General features: G+C 41.4%; 2 protein-coding genes across 5 annotated transcripts; one reads left to right on the top strand and one right to left on the bottom strand.

Annotated features, from left to right (window-relative positions):
* Nucleotides 1-63: 63 nt before the first annotated feature.
* On the top strand, nucleotides 64-2,862 carry churc1 (churchill domain containing 1). The gene is made up of 4 exons (XM_066677517.1): nucleotides 64-220; nucleotides 835-970; nucleotides 1,078-1,148; nucleotides 2,100-2,862. The coding sequence occupies exons 1-4, from the start codon at nucleotides 182-184 to the stop codon at nucleotides 2,190-2,192; spliced, it is 339 nt and encodes a 112-aa protein (XP_066533614.1). The 5' UTR covers nucleotides 64-181; the 3' UTR covers nucleotides 2,193-2,862.
* A 691-nt stretch (nucleotides 2,863-3,553) lies between these two features.
* On the bottom strand, nucleotides 3,554-18,945 carry ttbk2b (tau tubulin kinase 2b). Of its 4 annotated transcripts, none has more exons than XM_066677617.1 (15): nucleotides 18,682-18,945; nucleotides 14,643-14,782; nucleotides 13,311-13,458; nucleotides 12,814-12,887; nucleotides 12,574-12,714; nucleotides 12,320-12,424; nucleotides 12,173-12,238; nucleotides 11,846-11,938; nucleotides 11,552-11,677; nucleotides 11,241-11,398; nucleotides 10,280-10,475; nucleotides 9,870-10,081; nucleotides 8,373-8,856; nucleotides 5,531-6,183; nucleotides 3,554-5,350 (listed from the first exon to the last, which is right to left on the bottom strand). In XM_066677617.1, exons 2-15 carry the CDS (start codon nucleotides 14,709-14,711, stop codon nucleotides 5,041-5,043), a joined length of 2,835 nt encoding a protein of 944 aa, XP_066533714.1. In that variant the 5' UTR covers nucleotides 14,712-14,782; nucleotides 18,682-18,945; the 3' UTR covers nucleotides 3,554-5,040. The 4 variants fall into 4 exon arrangements, with proteins under 4 accessions (XP_066533714.1, XP_066533713.1, XP_066533716.1 ...); XM_066677616.1 differs by having other exon boundaries at nucleotides 18,715-18,945; XM_066677619.1 differs by having other exon boundaries at nucleotides 8,373-8,847; nucleotides 18,715-18,945.
* Between the last annotated feature and the right edge of the window lie 622 nt (nucleotides 18,946-19,567).

Here is a 19,567-nt window from a genome sequence, read left to right as displayed (position 1 = left end):
GTGGCCGGAACTTGTGGTAATTACGCTAGCTCGGATACAAACCTCCAGTCCAGAGCGCGGCGCTATACTCTTCAGATTTCTAAGGAGAGGGGAACAGAGTGCGGAACATAAACAACGTAAAACAAGCTGCTTTGTGTATTTTGCCATTGTACACTGATTTCTGTTCAAATAAATCATTAAAATGTGCACGGGGTGTGTGCAGAAAGAGTATCCAGACAGGGTGAGTTATAAATCTTTCCTTAAAATGTAGTTCAAGAGCATTCAGGAAGCTTAAGCTGGTTTCATATTGGAGTTTTCAGTTCCACCTTAAATGTTGCGGGTGTTACGTTCTGGCATCTGAGCCCCCAATGGTGGGGGTTTATTCTCAGAGTGGATCCGACACAGCAGTGCTGCTGGAGATTTTATAAGTTTCACTGCTGGATCGACTAAAAATATCCGAACAACAGTGTCCTGTCTCCATCGATGAAGGACTAGAGGAAGATCTAAACGAACTGTGCAGCAGGAGACGAGCTACTGTCTCTGACTTTACATCTACAAGGTGGACCAACGAGGTAGTAGTGGAGAGTGAGTGGACATATTGTTAACAACTCCAGCAGCACTGCTGTGTCTGATCCACTTGTTCCAGCACAACACACACTAACACACCACCACCAGGTCAGTGGCACTGCAGCGCTGAGAATAATCCACCACCCAAATCATACCTGCTCTGTGGTGGTCCTGATCACTGAAGAACAGGGTGAAATGTGGATTAGAAATGAAGGATCTCTGATGAAGTTTGATTAGCTGTCATTGACTGTAAACCATATTGATGTGTTCTCAATGGGATTTTTACAGGGCAACACCTGCCTCGACAATGGCTCATATCTCATGAACTTCCTTGGCTGCGCCAACTGCCAGCAGCGGGATTTCGTGCTGATCAGCAACAAGACGATGGTGGATGAGGATGAGGAAGAGATTGTCACATATCTACGTGAGCTATTTTAGAAAATAAAAGATAAATCAGAAAAGTAAAGATTGTTTAATGTTACAGGATATATCTCAAAGCCACCTCCTAAACAGCAATCCTCTCTTCCACAGACAAGTGCAAGAACTGTGATCATGTCATAGCAAGACACGAGTACACTTTCACAGTGGTGGACGACTACCAGGTAAAGACCCTCAGAGGATATTTGTGAGAAACTAGAACTTGAAAAAGCAGCTGCCGGCTGATGTGTATAGAAAATAAACATGAAGTGGGGCATATTATTAAGTCACTTGGGGATACACAAACAATCCACAAACTGTTAGATACAACAGAAAAAAACAGCTTCTATGGTACCTTTACGTTTATGATACTTTTAAGCACCACATCTAAATGACGCACATACAGGGTTCACCCCATTCTACAGAAAAGACATCCACACGGGGAGCTCCGGAGCCTCTTTCAGGGTCTAATGTAGTTCTGTTCGAGAGGTATTTCCGTAGGTCAATGGGAGTGTTTGAGGTTCTGCCTCTGCATGTTTCCCTGTGTGCCAATAATGTGCGGAGCGTACTTCACCAACTTCTGCAGGGCCTTCCTGTCAGCCACAGGTTTTCCTGTACTCCACACTGAGGTCTTGCTGATGTTGAGTAAGAAGTTGTTGGTGGAACAGCAGCCAAGTGCTGGATCTCCTACCTGTAGGCTACCTGTTTCACTGATGCGTCCGATCACAGAGGTGTCATCTGCAAGCTTAACGATGACACTGGATCTGTGCACCGGGACACAATCATATGTATACAAAGAGAAGGGCAGAGGGCTCAAAGCAGAGCCCTGTGGCACGCCCGTGTTCAGAGTGGGGGTAGAGGACTAGCCTGGTGTATTAAAAGCAGAGTAGAAGTCAAGGAACAGCATACGTACATATGTGTTATTGCCCAGGTGAGAGAGGGCAGAGTGAAGGGCAGTAGATGTGGCATCCTCAGTTGATCTGTTTAATCACCACACACTTGTGTCAAAACATATCAGTCTGGTGATTAACCTGCTTAAATACACATTTTATACTTCCATTACATCTAGGTCATTTGGACATCTTAGTGGTCTTAATTTGTACATGAATCTGTCTTTCCCTTTTGTCTTTTATTAGGAATACACAATGTTGTGTATGCTCTGTGGAAAGGCTGAGGACTCCATCAGCGTAATGCCGGATGATCCCAGACAATCGGCCCCACTCTTTTAGAACAGTATACACAGAAGAGAGAAAGGGGGAAAAAGAGGCGACAGGCATTCTGTCTTGAACAAACAATTTCATCTCTCAAGTTCAGGCAAGTCCTGGAGAATTTCCACATATGCAGGTACCTATGGTTTTAGAAAGGAGCACCATATCCATGTTAAATGTTTTGGTTTGTTTGTTTTCACAGCACCTAGAGTAGCCTTTTGAGAAGAGTAGTACATGTAAAAATTTAACAAATTGTTAAGAAACAAACATTGTTTACAGTCCACTGGTGTCTCCTACAAAAATTTCTCTGTAATGTTTTTGACATTCTTTCCCTGTTGAACCCGATTGTTGAACTCGATGAGAGTAATCAGGATGTATATAATCAGAGTTACTATCAGGCTTTAACCTGTCTGTGGTAATTATAAAACATTTTCAAATAAAGCTTGGACCAACAAGAGTGATCATTCTGATGGTTATAAATGACCCTGCATGTTTTAGACAGATGCTTTGTTTAAAAATACATACTTAATTTCAGTCACTGTCTCAGTATTTCTGCTTGATATATGGACACACGTATAGAACATACGCTGACTACTTTTTATTAAACTGTATTTCTAATATAAATTACTTGATGGGAAAAATAACAAATCCTTTTGTATGCTTTGTCTAACTGAAATAAATGATCATTACAAATGACTGCCAAGCTTTCACCTTTTTCATTTACATAAGAAGGAAATGACAAACAGCCCTATTATGGAAACTGAGCGCCATAAATCATATCAGATATTTTTCATGTAAATTCTTTCTACTAAAACACAAAACAGGGCGGCACGGTGGTGCAGCAGGTGGTGTCGCAGTCACACAGCTCCAGGGGCCTGGAGGTTGGGGGTTTGATTCCCGCTCCGGGCGACTGTCTGTGAGGAGTGTGGTGTGTTCTCCCCGTGTCAGCGTGGGTTTCCTCCAGGTGCTCCGGTTTCCTCCCACAGTCCAAAAACACATGTTGGTAGGTGGACTGACGACTCAGAGGTGTAAATAGGTGTGAGTGAATATGTGTTAAGTATGTGTGTGTTGCCCTGTGAAGGACTGGCGCCCCCTCCAGGGTGTATTCCCGCCTTGCGCCCAATGATTCCAGGTAGGCTCTGGACCCACCGCGACCCTGAACTGGATAAGGGTTACAGATAATGAATGAATGAATAAAATACAAAATATTACGTCTGTGTAGATTAGCATGTGACCTGAATGTGTTGTAATCCTATTAGTCGTCAAATCTCAGTGATGACAATGTTTTATAAGCCTAAATAAGATTCTTTGATCCCTGTGATGTTTTTAAAATACGTGACTACGTATGATAATGTCTTGCACTTCAGTATTTATTATGTTTATATGAATACACATACATTCCAACATAATTACACTTTTCATAACTCAAATCATGTTTGTTAGCAAAATACATTACATGAAGCATGAAGTTTTTCCTTAATGTATTTAAACCTATATACACTTTAGATTCTGTACATATCTTAAAGAGTACACCATGTCACTATTGTGGGTCTATTTTGATGTATGTAAAGTAAACAGATGCCTTCAGAGGTCAGAAGATACTAACCAGAATTAAAGCACTAATCTAACTACACAGTACACATTGAGCGCTCAGGAAATGGCAGCATGAATGTGTGACGTCACGGTCGATCTGAATTCTCTATTTATGATCTGATGTTAATAGTAATTACAATCATTTGACATGCACCTCCGCAGGGGTCATTGACCTTTCAAACAGCTTTCAGTATAAAAGACTTCAAGACATTATACAACCATATTAATGAGTGTTTTTGGATCATTAAATAGACATTACACTGATTTATTCAAGTAATATTGTCATTGTTCTTAGTGTTGTGTTCCAATTCTTTGCACAGTTCAGTCGAAGGGTCCACAGTGCTGCTCTGCAGTTCATTAAGTTTGTTAATAATAGTGCAGTTATTTACAGGAAGATATTGCAAAGCATTGAGGAGATAATACTTGGCAATTGCAAAGTTGCTGACACTTGTGTGACTACAAAAGTCACTCAGTAGCAAGTAGTTGAGCTACATCGTCTTTTTTGTTGTTAGCACATCTAATAAATAAATAAATACATTCTATAGATGATATAGTTTACATTACATACATTCCCTGAAGTACATATATACACATGCTTGCTTAGACCATACATGTCTTTACATATCATGGATGGTAATCAACTGACATGAGCGGTAAATAGAAGTTCAGATTACACTCTGTGTAATGATGGCTGCATTAAAAAATGGTTAACAGACAAATTAAATAGAAATTAATAGTGATAATGACAGAACAGCACTGGTATCATGGATGCACCTGGAGTGTTATTTGGAAGCATGCATTATCTCAAAGAAAATGCAGTGTCTACACAGAGTGCTAACAATCAAATTAACTTGCATTAGGTTTGGGCTTTAAACGCCAGAATGGCATTGGCTTTGGCCAAACGCATGTAAACAACATTTTATGAAAATAATGGAAATACATTGGCACAAAATATATGGGTTATAATTCTCAGAATCCATACACGAGGAAACGTAAAAAACATGAGAAAAAATTTAAAAGCAAGCGATGAGAATGCCGAGAGAAATTGAGAAATGTACACAAGCAAGTGAATGCCAGAGGTATGATTAAAATGGCATATACACTATGTTTCAAGTAATCACCATTATTTCTGGCGTTCAGCCATATCCATTTCCATTTTTCGCTCCACCTACTTTCCCTCCGTCTCCCTCTCTCTGCTCGTAACAGTATGATCATTTTTAAAACCCATATCCAACCCAGGTCCATCTCAACAGTAACATCTTGAGCTTTAATCCTTTTATTTGTTCATCTTTGCTGTGGGTTTGCTCTCTGGACTTCCTGTTCTCCCTTTGGCACAGTATCCCACAACACGGTTAGCTCGGATCTCGCTAATTCGAGGGGGTGGAGAGCCTGAAATGCTGATTGGTGACTGGCTGTGGCATCCTTCAAAGCGAGAAGGGGAGGAGCTTAGTGAGCGCTGTATGGAGGAAGTGGTGCGCTGGTAGCGGGAAGCAGCCACACCTCCTCTCTCCTGCATCAGTTGAGTGAGGTTATCCAGGAGATCTGCATCACTGGTGCTGCTCGCACGGATACGGTAGCGCCTGCGCCTGCGCTCAACAAGCAGGGAAAACACCACCAATATCACCTTAATAACAATGCAATTAAAATTAAATAGAATTACAAACCCTATCATATCATTACACATATATATCTGAATGTTCATTTTTATTAAGTATATAATAATATTCTATAATACACAATAGTATTTTTAGGTCACATTTACTGACCTGTTGTCCCCACCAGGACGTAGAGGTGGTTTTCCTGGTGGTGGTCGTGGCATGAAGCGAGAGGAGAGCTGCTCGGGCACAAGAGTTGGGCTTATGGGCCTTGGGATCTTGCTCCTGCTAGACAGTGCACCTGAGGAGGAGGAGAGTGAGAGGAGATCGTCTCCTTGATAGTCAGAGCCACGTGATCCTCGATCGGAGGGGAAAGAGAACTTGTCACGGAGCAACGCTGAGGGGAAATGCTCGCAAGACAGTGAGAGAGATGGAGAGAGGGGGGCGGGGAAACTCCTCCTGGTGGGAGAGTCTGGGTCTCTGACTGGGATGCGGCTGGCCCTGGGCGACAGGTCCCGAGGTGAAGCTGGAGCTGGAGAACCAGGAGGTGCATCAACTGTGTCCCCTGTTGTCTCTACCTGATTGGGAGTTGTGGAGGGACCGCCGTCTGGACAGCCAGAGTCACTCTCCACGTCTCTCTCCGTTGCTTTAACAGAGGTGAGGGGTTCATTTACAGGGTCAGGGGGCTGAGGTGATGTTTTGGCCAGGGAACCTGCTGCCATATGGTTGGGTTCCTCTTCTGCGGGAACTAATGCTGTGTCCTGCACAGGATCACTTTCACACTTCTGCTGAAGATGAATGGACTGTGGTAAAGCACTCGATAACTAGAGACAAGCAGGTATGGAAGAGACAGAAAAGGAAATTAGGTCCTTTTTAAGTTTTATGGTTTTGCACCCAGTTTTATCCTGGATTCTCTGGTGGCCTAAAGCAGGGGCAGGGAAACTTTTTGCCCACTGGAGACCAAATTAATATTTTGACTTCTGGTTGCGGGCCACAGACAGCTACAAAATTACATATGGCCAACTAATATGGACACAACATTCTTTCACAAACTTGGCATTAGAATACAGCCTCAGTCATTTGAGATCTGTTCACTCAACACACACTTGCCTGTGTCACATTGTCCAGCTCATTTTTAGTTCACTGTGCAGTTCAATTATTCCTAGCACTTTAATTATCTTTGCCCCCCCTTATAGTTCTTGGTACAGTGGGATAATATACATGTTTCTGATGTGAAGTCCTTTGTAGCAGTGACGAATTCCATGGTCAATTTTTCTTTAAAGACATGACACAGTGTTTTGTCTTTCCTTTGCTTAGCATTTTGGCAAACTGTACATTATTGACGCCAAGAAATTATTATTTAAACTGCATCACTTTTGGATCACTTTATTAGCAGAAACGCAACTGGCTTTTGAGTAAAGCTGAAAAATTCATTCATTCATTCCTTATCTTTAAGTGCTTTTCCAGTTCAGGGTCGCGGTGGGTCCAGCCTAACTGGAATCATTGAGCGCAAGGTGGGAATACACCCTGGAGGGGGCGCCAGTCCTTCACAGGGCAACGCACACACACACACACGGACACTTTTGAGTCACCAATCCACCTACAAACATGTGTTTTTGAACTGTGGGAGGAAACCCATGCAGACACAGGGAGAACACACCACACTCCTCACAGACAGACACCCGGAGGAAACCCACGCAGACACAGAGAGAACACACCACACTCCTCACAGATAGTCACCCAGAGGAAACCCACGCAGACACAGGGAGAACACACCACACTCCTCACAGACAGTCACCCGGAGCGGGAATCGAACCCACAACCTCCAGGTCCCTGGAGCTGTGTGACTGCGACACTACCTGCTGCGCCACCGTGCCACCCTAAAGCTGAAATATATAGCTGGCAAACAATTTATACTTAAGCAGAGGGATATATGTGTGGCCTGTGGGTAGGAGGTTCACCTCACCTGGACTAATGTAACTGGTTTATGTGAAGTATAAGTGGGAAAATATGTTGATATTTTATTGTTGTTGTGATAAATTACATTACTTTACATTCACTTTGCTGTCACAAGTAGCTTGTTGGATGTCAGTTCATTGCATTACCAACATTACAAAGAGCAGAAAAAAAATTCACACATATATATATATATATATATATATATATATATATATCCATCCATCCATTATCTGTAACCGCTTATCCAATTTAGGGTCGCGGGGGGTCCAGAGCCTACCTGGAATCATCGGGCGCAAGGCGGGAATACACCCTGGAGGGGACGCCAGTCCTTCACAGGGCAACACAGACACACACACATTCACTCACACCTACGGACACTTTCGAGTCGCCAATCCACCTGCAACGCGTGTTTTTGGACTGTGGGAGGAAACCGGAGCACCCGGAGGAAACCCACGCGGACACGGGGAGAACACACCAACTCCTCACAGACAGTCACCCGGAGCGGGAATCGAACCCACAACCTCCAGGTTCCTGGAGCTGTGTGACTGCGACACTACCTGCTGCGCCACCGTGCCGCCCTATATATATATATAACATATTTTATTATAATGTTTTTTTTTATATTATTTAATTAGTCTGTGGGTTTTTAGTTTGTTTCTTTTCATGCAATATTTAGTCAGTTCCATTCATTACCCTATCAGCTGTTACAACTCTGCATTCAAACCATGCCACAAACTGAAGGACATGGTTGACACTCGAGCCAAATTCCCAGGTCTGTCACGTCAGCTGACAGATGCCTGTGCTGGCTGGTGCCCTGCTGTGTGATGAGGGGAGGGGAGAGGGTCATCCCACAAACCCAAGGAGCAAAGTCAATTGTAGTTAGACTCTTGGCCCGAGATGACTGAAGCATCACCAGAGATGAAACCAGCGATCTTCCAAAGACAGGGCCAATGCTAAGACTCCTGGGCCACTTGAGAGCCCAGTGCTTGTCTGTGTTGTAGTGTCATATTTTTGCCATTTATTATCATCCACTTCAGTGTAAATAAGCACTTACCTGCTCTAACTGACTTCTGCTGAGGTGGACCACAGATGAAGGGTGGAGAGTGGGCAGCCTCCGAAGTCCTGTTGCTCCAGATATCCCTGTAATTCCTTGGAATCCTGGGAAACCGGACAGCCGAGCAAAGGGAGGTCCAGTGTGACAAAGAATGGTTTGGAGCTCCCCGGAGCTGCTGAGGCAGCTGGCCCGCTGGGGTAGGGGGTCTGACCAGGTGCGGGGAAGAGCCAGGGGGCTGGATGACCGAGGAGATACTCCAGAGCGCTCTTCCTCATCAGGCTTAGAACCACCTGATCCACTACCAGCCTCCAGCTCAACCAGGACCCACTCCTGAGAGTCCCCCTCTTGTGGCACTGGGCTGAGGTTAACCGCTACATAACCACTGCTGGCTGCACCCTCCTCATCCTCCAAAGATCCTTGATCAATACGACCACCGATCCGGTCCTGGGGCAGTCCTGGTCGCTGCTTTCCTAAACTATTAATGCTCAAAAGAAGGAAGATGACTTATTTTCATTTCAGTTAAACACTAAACTATTAATTAATAAATAGGAAAAAATGGCATATTTCAAGACAGCACAAGACAAATGATTAACTCAAATTTAAACTGATAAACCAAATTTAACATTCATTCAGTTCAGGGTCGCGGTGGGTCCGGAGCCTACCCAGAATGACAAGGTGCAAGGCAGTCCTTCACAGGGCGACTCACATTCACACATATCGACAATTTTTGAGTTACCAATCCCCAAAAATACATCCATCCATCCATCCATTATCTGTAACCGCTTATCCAATTTAGGGTCGCGGGGGGTCCAGAGCCTACCTGGAATCATCGGGCGCAAGGCGGGAATACACCCTGGAGGGGACGCCAGTCCTTCACAGGGCAACACACACACACACATTCACTCACACCTACGGACACTTTCGAGTCGCCAATCCACCTGCAACGTGTGTTTTTGGACTGTGGGAGGAAACCGGAGCACCCGGAGGAAACCCACGCGGACACGGGGAGTACACACCAACTCCTCACAGACAGTCACCCGGAGCTGGAATCGAACCCACAACCTCCAGGCCCCTGGAGCTGTGTGACTGCGACACTACCTGCTGCGCCACCGTGCCGCCCCCCAAAAATACATAATTTAATTTATTTTTAATTAAAACAGTGCATAGTTTGAAATTAACCAAATGCTTTCCTATTCAGTAGAACGATAATGAAGAGTAGGACAATGTGCATTTTATAAATTTGCCTTTATATTTCTTGCTATATCTTTATAAAAAATGTCATGCAAAACTTTGCCCAGACTAAATAATTTGGTCAGTTTCAATGTCATAATATTATTAGAATAAAATATTATTTATTTCAATATTAATTATGAACTATGCATCCCTTATTTGAATACTTTAAATAACCAACAATTCAGATGTCAGTATATTAAAAGAAAACATTCCAGCCAAACTAAATATTAGTAATAAATGCTTTAGGAATTGTTAGGTACTAACTAGGCCTCCAGGAAGCGCTCAATAGTGGGTTTGGGTTCAGGGGTCAGTCTTTTGTCCAGGCCCATACTCTGGCTGTGACGTATTCTTCTCAACAGTGGAGCCACTCTATCAATGAGTAAAGTTTCAGAGCGCACTCGTCTTGGAGAGCCTTGGATAGAGCCACTGTTGGGACTCTGATTGCCCTCTTTACTCCTCTCCTCTTCACTAGCTACCTGGGACAGAAAGAGTAGCAAACTTTAGCTAAAACAGAACAAAAGCGAGGAATTTTCAATGTGATAGGTCTCCACTCAGTCTTCCTCCAGCTTATGAAATGGTGACAGTAAACGTACTATAAATGGTGACAGGCTAAAGTGATTTTCTTTTCAGTCTTTGACACATATACATTTACAGCTCTTTGCCTTTCCTAATACCTTTCTGATCAATGGTTGAACATGATTGCGGTTGCGGTCGCGACTGCGCTCCATCTCCTCCCATACATCAGCTCCCTGAACATGCTGTGGTGGGATGGGGGGACAATTGTCCGCTTCACTGAGCCGCTCGCCCTGAAGGACATCTTCAGTGTTCTCGCGCTGCATATCACCGGGAATTGCAGAGGCGTTGGCCATGCTAAGAGCAGGAACACGTCAGTCATTTATCACAGTATACAATTTAAACAATACAACAGTACTCTATAGAGAGTTACTAAACAAACCTGAAAAACCTCTCTTTCTTAAAATTATTTGGTATATTAACTATCAAATGCATATCTAGCCTGTCTAGGGGTGCCATGATCTTGTAAGTAGAACATCATAATGGAACAAGCCTGAGGAATTTGAAGCTAAATGTGGCTGGAAACCACATCAAATTTTTAAACTAATCCAATGCCTTTTAAAAGCAGAGCTCCAAGTAGGTGGCAGTGGTGTGCCTGTCATCTCCATCTGATATACAGCATGGTGTTGTTTGTCCATGTTAAACAAGCATGGCTAAAAGCTTTCCCCAGATTTTGGTACCTGAATTTCACGCTACGATTTTTTTTCTTTTTTTCAATGCACACAATTTGCTCACTATCTAGATTTGTTTGTGGTATTGTGTTAAATAGGACTTTTATCTGGCCCCATGGGACCATTTCAGGAAACCTCTGACATCTCTGAAAAAGGTGATTTAAATAAATAAATCAAACCTTTATTTATTATCAATAAAAGGTATTACACTATCATAGCAGTGTGTAAATCAATTAAGATTTGATTAGTTGCTAGGTCACTAATGACCTGAGGCATAAACAAACAGTTGGAGAAGCACCAACTGGCGTAAAAATGTCAGTGTTATTCAGTTTAAATTGTTTAGTTTTTTTTGTAAACATAGTCATTGTTTTGCCGATGTCTGTAAACGTACCCCATGTATGCTGGTGTTAGCCGAGTTAGCTGTTGGGCCGTGGTCGCTAGAGCGGCAACTGTGAGGGAACCCTCCGAGTCATTTTTCTCCCAGTCATATGGGTCATTTTCCAGAACATTATAACCCTTCATACTGTTCTCAAACACTGACATCAGAAGCTGGAACACAGCAGTCACACAGAATAACACACCGGTTCATAACTGCTATAAATTTAATGACAGTTTCACTGTAGTGAGTCGACAAAATACTACAGCATTTAGTTTGAAGTTATCATTTGACATTTAAGAAACTGCTAAGTCCAGAAAAACTACCTGATAGTCAGGTTTAGTGAAGTAGTCAAGGTTTGAGATGTGGTCAAGAAAAATGCTAAACTCTGCAGGAAGGTGCTTGAGCATGAGGCGATGGTCATAGGTCTCCTTCAGGTTCCCAACTTGCTCCTGAATTTTTGGGGGGAGAGAAAATGGCAGAACAGTGTTTAAAGTTCTGAATCAGCAAATCACAGAAAAAAAATGCCTGTCAACAACAATACATTTCTGAAGACTGATAAACATGGCAATAGCCAAAAGTCTAATTAGTAAAACTGATGTCAGCAGAATCACACATACTTTGTCTTTGACTTTTCTCCAGGGTAACTGACCCACCATGAACTCTACAAGCATGTAAAAGAGGGACCAAAGGTCATCATGGCGACCCATCTCCTGCACAGAGAAATGACAGGGCAGAAGTCATGCATTACAGAAAGAAACAGTCCTTCTCACTTACATATCTAACTGTACTATACTATGCACATTTCTTTGCTATTATTCACTGCATCAATCACAAGTTAGTATATCTATAAACATGGTAAAAGCTAATGTGTATGGGGTTGCATACACATTGTGACTGTGACTGTGAGCCAGTTTTCATAATGAGAAAAGTTAACATTTAAATACCTTGTTCTTGTGAGCATTGATTGAGGCATAACGTACAGTTCCTCTGAATCCAGCCACTGGACGAGGCTTTAAAGGATGAAAAGAAGTGTACTTAGAAGATGGTAGAAAATCATGCAGAGGAAACAAACGTTTTAAACAAACACTTACTGGACGGACTTCTTGACAGGAGTTTGTAAACTGCCGTGCCAAACCAAAATCAAGCATGTAGCACGTTCGGCAGGTACTATCCAGGCGCCCCATGGCAAAGTTTGACTGGAAAGAAAATAACAGCTGATTTAGTGAGCAGAAAATTGTAAGAGGACATACTCTAGAATGGATTCATTCCTAAATTTTCTTTATGGCTTTAAAGCATAAAGACTTTTAAAGTGTAAATGAACACTGAAACAAGACATTTTCTTTACCGGTTTGATGTCTCTGTGTAGAAAGCCCACTGAGTGGATGCTCTCAATGGCCTCCAGAATCTGCCGCCCAAGCCTGAGTGTCGTGGACACTGTGAACGTACCATGTGGCATAGTGCGCCGAAGATCTGCCAGGTTCCTTCCCTGTAATCGCATGTTACCCGTTAGTCCACTAGCTTTGGCTTTGTTATGAGTGATATGTGTTTAATTGCTAGAAATACTGCAGATGGCATTATGATTTACCTGAAGTTCCATCACCACATAGTTGAAGCGGTCATTGCGTCCACAACCAACAAAGCGACAAACATGGTCCTTCCCTGTAAATGAATATGGGAGTATGGCTTATTAGCAAGTAGAATAAATGCAATAGATATAATGTTACATATTTAACTTTTGAAAAATGTATATGCCATAAAAAGAATCAGCTCTAAAGCAAGATGAATGAAACAGGCCACAAAGGACTGTTAAATGCCTGCTCAAGCCCATCAACTTACTAAGATTTCATAAGCTAAAATCAACATAAAGAATATGGTGTTAGATCAAGGTGGTTTTGAGTGCATAACTTGTTTTGTATAATACACAAGAAACAGCTTGGCTTTCATTAGTCTAACATCATATGCATTATGCTCATTCCTGTAAATGAAGATTTTGATGAGTATATGATGTATTGTGTATTATGTCTCTTTAAGTGTAAGTAATTATCCTTACAATTTAATCAAATGAACTTCAGACACCCTTACCCTGAAGCCTCTTTAGAACAGCTACCTCCATCTTCAGGACTTGTTTGGGTTGCTGGGCAGATTCCACTTTAAGAGCCACATTGCACTGGTTCAGCTGGTCCAGGACTTCATATATCTCCCCAAAACCACCACCACCAATCTTCTTTATCTGTGCAGCAATACAGGAAGAAGGGCATTCGTATTTCAATCGAATATTGAATCATTTTAAGTCCAATTAAACGAATAAGACATCTTTACAACAAGCTTTACACTAGCATTACTGCTGTTTGAGTGGGCAAAGATCATTTTCTCCACAAACCATCAGTTATGTCATGCATGAAGACAGCTAAGAGGGCTATTTTCAATCCAGGATTTTCTGTATATGTATGATTTTATTAAACAGAACATCAGCCTTTCAAAATATTCATATTATGTTCATTAAGGGTTTATTTATTCCATTAGCAGCGTTTGTGTTAAACAGAGAGCTTGTGACTCAACCCCCAAACTGATCATCTAAAACACATATAACAATGTTTTTATATCAATAATATCTACATACATATATTTCAATGCTCATTTATTACATATCATCAGTTGCAATAAGCCCAGAATCTTTCCTATTAGAATGGTTTGTTTAAAAAAGTACTTGGTCTTAAATAAGCAACAGCCACTCTTGGCTTCTTCAGAAAATCCATGTCTGGCTTCATTCGCTTTAAAAATCCCAATCTCCAGGCTGCTTTCCTCTCAGAGCGCTGCAGCACTTACAGCACGGCTTCTCTACCCCTGCCAGGCACACTTGGCTGGGTTAACCAGCACTTCATGGGTGTATGAAGTTAACAAAATGAACTGTGGCAACCCCCACCTCGAGATGACATTTTTGTTTTTCAGGTTCATTTGTACAAGGGCTTTCATGTTGAAAAGCCTGAATCCAGTGGGATGAAAAAGAGATATACAAGAGATATGTGATAATATTTAGAGAATAGTAACAGATAAGATGCTTATAAACGAAATTTCTCATGGCTACATGTCTCAAAAATTAGTAGGATGTGTAAAGGGTCATTGCTTTGAATGACTTCAGTGCATCCATGCCCACTTGGTCACCAATCTTCCAGAAATTCTTTAAAGACTCTGTCAGTTAAAGTTGCAGTGTGTAAAATTCAGTGACATCCAGCAGTGAGGTTAAACACTGCAAACAACTAAATACCCCTCCCTCACCCCTCCCTTTCCAAGCGGTTGAGTCCCTGCAAAAACACACAAAGTGATCTTCTATTCAATTATCTTAATTGATTCAAACCTCAGCAACAGTTCAGAAGTAGTTTTTGCCTAGACATCATCATAAAAAGACCTACTCACCACTCTCCATCGTTCCCGCACCACGTTTCCCACTGACAGTATGTCAGCCTGTTCCCCTGCTCCGCTCATTTTAGTGCTCAAGCAGAAACTGAGCACGTAGAGAGGTGACCAGTGTCAGCATCAGTGATGCAGGACCCTCACTAAAATATAAATGCAACAAACATATTAGAAACACAGAAATAATGTATTTTTGAAGATTAGTCATGTATTTAAGCATTATTACTGAAATTGCAGCTTTTCTATTAGAGCTTCAATGTATTCATTAGGGCGGCACGGTGGTGCAGCAGGTAGTGTCGCAGTCACACAGCTCTAGGGACCTGGAGATTGTGGGTTCGAGTCCCGCTCCAGGTGACTCCCTGTGAGGAGTTTGGTGTGTTCTCCCCGTGTCTATGTGGGTTTCCTCCCACAGTCCAAAAAACACACGTTGGTAGGTGGATTGGTCATAGGTGTGATTGTGTGAGTGTGTGTGTTGCCCTGTGAAGGACTGGCGCCCCCTCCAGGGTGTATTCCCGCCTTGTGCCCAATGATTCCAGGTAGACTCTGGACCCACCGCGACCCTGAACTGGATAAGAGTTACAGATAATGAATGAATGAATGTGTTCATTAAAAATCTCAAAAGCCAGGCAATTATTTTGATATTTTTCTCATCAAATATGTTCTGTGCATCTTTAATTTTTATTAAAGAATAAAACATCCACTTTGAATTAATGTATCATGAACCTGCCCACCACTATGGAAATGTATCATTGTGCAAGGACTGGTTCAACCACCAATTTGTCACCACACCACACTTGGGGCCCACACTACTGACTCAGAGCAGGAGCAGGAGTGCAGTGCTGCTACACAACCGAAATCAAGGAATAGAACAGAAGCAAGCAATAGTGCTGTAATGCAGTTGTTATCAGAATACAAACATTAACAGATATTTGTTGTTATCAGAATACAAACATTAACAGATATTTGTAAGAGTTGTTTGCTGTAAGGGTTTAAGACTCAGCAGACTCAATCAGTGTTATGCAGAGAGTGATTGGTCCCTTTTTTTTTAACTAAAGTATATGCTTTAATGCATATTCAATTTGAGATTCACAAGCACATGCTTTTGCTAAATACTTTTACTCTGAATTATTAAAGTTTTTCCTTTGAGATAAGATTTATTTCACTTTCACAGGAATTCAACCAGTTTTTCAACACTTTTATATAATAAACATATGAGATGTAATAAACAATTCTGATGTAAAGTTTCCCATATATGAGAAAAGAATTACAACTATTTTACCATTTTCATTACTCCATTTATGCTGTAGACACCATTGTCCCTGGTTTCAATGACCTGAACTGTAATCTGAGGCAAATTTGTTTACAATGCATTGTCTCAAGTTCAACTGCTTTGAATAATACCTTTTTTCAAAATCTGTGGAATATTCCATTCAGTAGTTTATCCATGCTTTTTTGCAAGAGTGGTAAAACGACAGTAAAGCACTCCATGAAGCTCTCTAGAACATGCTCTGCAAGGAGAGATCTTTCTGATGCATGGCATAAAGGGCCATAACCTTTGAATAGGACATGTCACAACTTCTCTTGCCTGCTGACGAACCTATTTATACTACATCCCCTCTGAGAAGCAAAACTTAGACCTGTTTAAGGACCTTGCCCTGATTCCTTCTTCCAAGTCTTCGGCAGGGCACAGAACATAACTGCTGAATCCAGTCCTCAAGGATAACAGACTTGCTGACAATTTGTCTTCGTACTGGACAGAGACTAAAATAAAATGTTTTCTAAAGCTGTGTTATGGTAGCTTAAAGTAGAATACAGATATAAACCCAGGTATTTTCTATAGCTTTATAACTGATCATATCTGATTAATGTTTGACATTAATTAATTCAAGATTACATACACAAGCCTGCAATAAGGTTATCTTTCTGTACAAAGATTCAAAGAATAATAAAGCAGAAGAATGTTATTTAAGTAAAATGACACTCACATTTACAAAACAGGGACTGCACAGATGACTAATGTTTATGTGGTATAAATATTATGCAGCGAGAATAAGAATTAGAATTAGATTAAATATCACTGCAGCAGCATTATAAGAGGCTACTGCCTTGCCATCAATGGCACAACAATGAACCAATCAAAAGGCTTAACGAGATCATGATTTAGAAATTTAAGAAACGTTCATTCATTCATTCATAGTCTGTAACAGTCTTAAACTGTTGTGATAGTTCTGGAGCCCAATGGAAATACTGAGCACAAGTCAGGAACACACTTCTGAATAATTTTGCATAGCCAACAAAATGTCTTTTTGGACTGTGGGTGGAAAATGGAGCACCTGGAGGAAACCCACGCAGACACGGGGAGAACACACCAAACTCCTTACAGACATTGACCCAAGGCAGGGATTGAACCCACAACCCCAGGACCCTGCAGCAATGTAGGAATTTAAGAATCAGTTATATGATAAAATATCAGTTACTAACTTGTCCCTCTGACTAACCTTGACATTACAGTGTTGACCGACACAGATGAGATTTGGTAGGAAGGATTTGGTGGTTGGGGTAAATTAATTGTTCAGTAAAAAACAAAACGGTTTTCAATTTTATAAAAAAAAATATTATAAAACAAATATAGCCCTCTACAAATTACATAATACACAATTACATTTTATTCGTACAATTATGAGTTAAAGTCCACGTCCAGTCATCAAATAAAGCAATAAAAACTCATCCCTGTCCATCAGGATGGTATATTTTCCAAAAAAATTTTTTTAAAAATCCCTAAATGTCAGAATAGTGGCTGCAATGTAACTCAGCCTTTCTTCACTACACACGAAACTATAAATATTTTATTAGACTCCACCTATTTCCACTCACCCCTCCACCACTCCCATGCAGCTTGAGGGCCCCACCCTGTATGCTGTCAGGATTGGTTCCCTAGGTTTCTGATGTAAGAAACCCTGGCTGTCGGAATCCAATCATTTGAGACGTTCTTTAGAACGCTGCAGTTTCAAGGCAGAAATGTTCAGCCATGTTATTATCGGCTTATTTCACTTCAGACATGCCTTTTAGAGGTAAACAAGGTAAACAACTTGATTTCCACTGCAGTGGGTCTTTAAATGTACACAATTTTGCATGTTAAATTCCATGATTTACAAATGCTAGTAACAAAATACAAGAATTAAATCTACAACTGATTTCTGTCAGAACGATGTAATTGTTCCATATTTGCCAGGCTTGCTGTGTTATGACTGCAACACCACTGCAGAGGAGATGGTAAAGAAACCATTTACACATTTCACCGTCAAACTATTTCCCCCGAGTTTTTCTTGTGCATTTGAGTCAAGTGTCCTGTCAAGCCACAGAGACAGAGGGTAAAGCCTGGGGGACATTAGTCCAACACAACACTTGAATACAAAAATCACATCAAGCTCCATTCATTTTAGCTCGGCTTAGTTTAGCCAGCGGCGAGCAAAGACATGCGCATCCCAGTGCTTTCTCGTTTATTTCATCTTTACAACGAGATTTATGCATGGTGTAAATCCCATATAAACAGATAAGGCTTTTTCGAATAATACTTTGGGTTAAACGTGGTTTATGTTAGTCTTGAACCCACTGACACAGCTAGCATTACAACATAACACGTTTACAATGACTACTACACTTCTTATTAGCTACCAACCCTAAGGTTAATACTACTAATAGTAATAACAATAATAAGATAAAAACTCGCTGTACCTACACACTAGGTAATTTGGTAAACAGCCGAACAGCATTCATGGTCGCTAGTTCGCTATATACTCCATACTCCCCAGCTATTTACTAGAATTTTCCGTTCCACCTTAAATGGCGCCAGAATGTAACGTTAACTGCTTTGCTTCTTAAGGTGGACCGGGCAATTGGAATAAGACCAGGCTAACTTCAGGTTTGTCGCTAGTGTTCTATGTAAAAGCAGGCTACTTGATGGTTCATTTGTGAGTTGAGCTGAGATAACGTAAGCCGAATTACGATAAATAAAGGTACACAGGGGGTAAATTCAGTTAACCTAAGCCAAGCTGAAGCTCGGTTGCCAGGTTACCGTCTCCTTGTTCTCCGGTCGCCGCAGTAGTGTTATCGTTGATCCAAACACGGAGCAGTGCTGAGGACACATTTCGTCTCTCTTTACAAGCCACGGCGATCCTGGAATATATCTGGCATGTTAATGCCATGCCGTGAAAACATACAAACACTGAAAATACGAAATTATTTTAGTAATTGCCTAGTGCCCTGCGTTTCCTCTGCAACTCAGTAGCGCCTCAGCCTCCAGAGTAGAGCCGCTCCAACGCAGCCAGCGACGTCACAATCCTCTATCAGCCAGCAATAACACAGCTGTATTAGTACCATTACACTGACAGACCTGTACCACAAGATATACTGTACTCATACTAGTGGTACTACCAAATATACTCTACCTGTACTACTGATAGACCCATACTACCAAATATATTGTGCCTGCACTACTAAATATACTGTCCCCATACTAATGAAAGACCTGTACTACTGTTAGACCTGTACTACCAAATATGCTGTACTTGTACTACTGATAGACCTGTACTACCTAATATGTTGTATTTGTACTACGGATAGACCTGTACTACCAAATATACAGTACCTGTACTACTGATACACTTGTACTACCAAATATACTGTATATATTCTATCCGTAGTACGAATGTACTACTGATAGACCTGTACTACCAAATATACTGTACTCGTACTTCTGATACACCTGTACTACCAAATATACTGTACTTGTACTACTGATACACCTGTACGACCAAATATACTGTACCCATACTACTGATAGACCTGTACTAACAAATATACTTTACCCATACTACTGATAGACCTGTACTACCAAATGTACAGTACCTGTACTACTGATAGACCTG

Source organism: Hoplias malabaricus, chromosome 7 (assembly GCF_029633855.1).
Source record: "Hoplias malabaricus isolate fHopMal1 chromosome 7, fHopMal1.hap1, whole genome shotgun sequence".
Taxonomy (NCBI): Eukaryota; Metazoa; Chordata; class Actinopteri; order Characiformes; family Erythrinidae; genus Hoplias; species Hoplias malabaricus.
Note: the sequence above shows the minus strand (reverse complement) of the source record. Positions and strands in the feature narration are given on the sequence as shown.

Excerpts from the sequence above, each read along its gene's own strand:
- churc1 (XM_066677517.1), top strand. The coding sequence starts at position 182 with ATGTGCACGGGGTGTGTGCAGAAAGAGTATCCAGACAGG. Across the intron at positions 221-834 it reads AGAAAGAGTATCCAGACAGG|GGCAACACCTGCCTCGACAA; the intron begins GTGAGTTATAAA and ends GGATTTTTACAG. Across the intron at positions 971-1,077 it reads AGAGATTGTCACATATCTAC|ACAAGTGCAAGAACTGTGAT; the intron begins GTGAGCTATTTT and ends TCTCTTCCACAG.
- ttbk2b (XM_066677617.1), bottom strand. The coding sequence starts at position 14,711 with ATGAGCGGAGCAGGGGAACAGGCTGACATACTGTCAGTGGGAAACGTG. Across the intron at positions 12,239-12,319 it reads CCTGTCAAGAAGTCCGTCCA|CCTCGTCCAGTGGCTGGATT; the intron begins GTAAGTGTTTGT and ends CATCCTTTAAAG. Across the intron at positions 10,476-11,240 it reads CTAACACCAGCATACATGGG|CATGGCCAACGCCTCTGCAA; the intron begins GTACGTTTACAG and ends TCCTGCTCTTAG.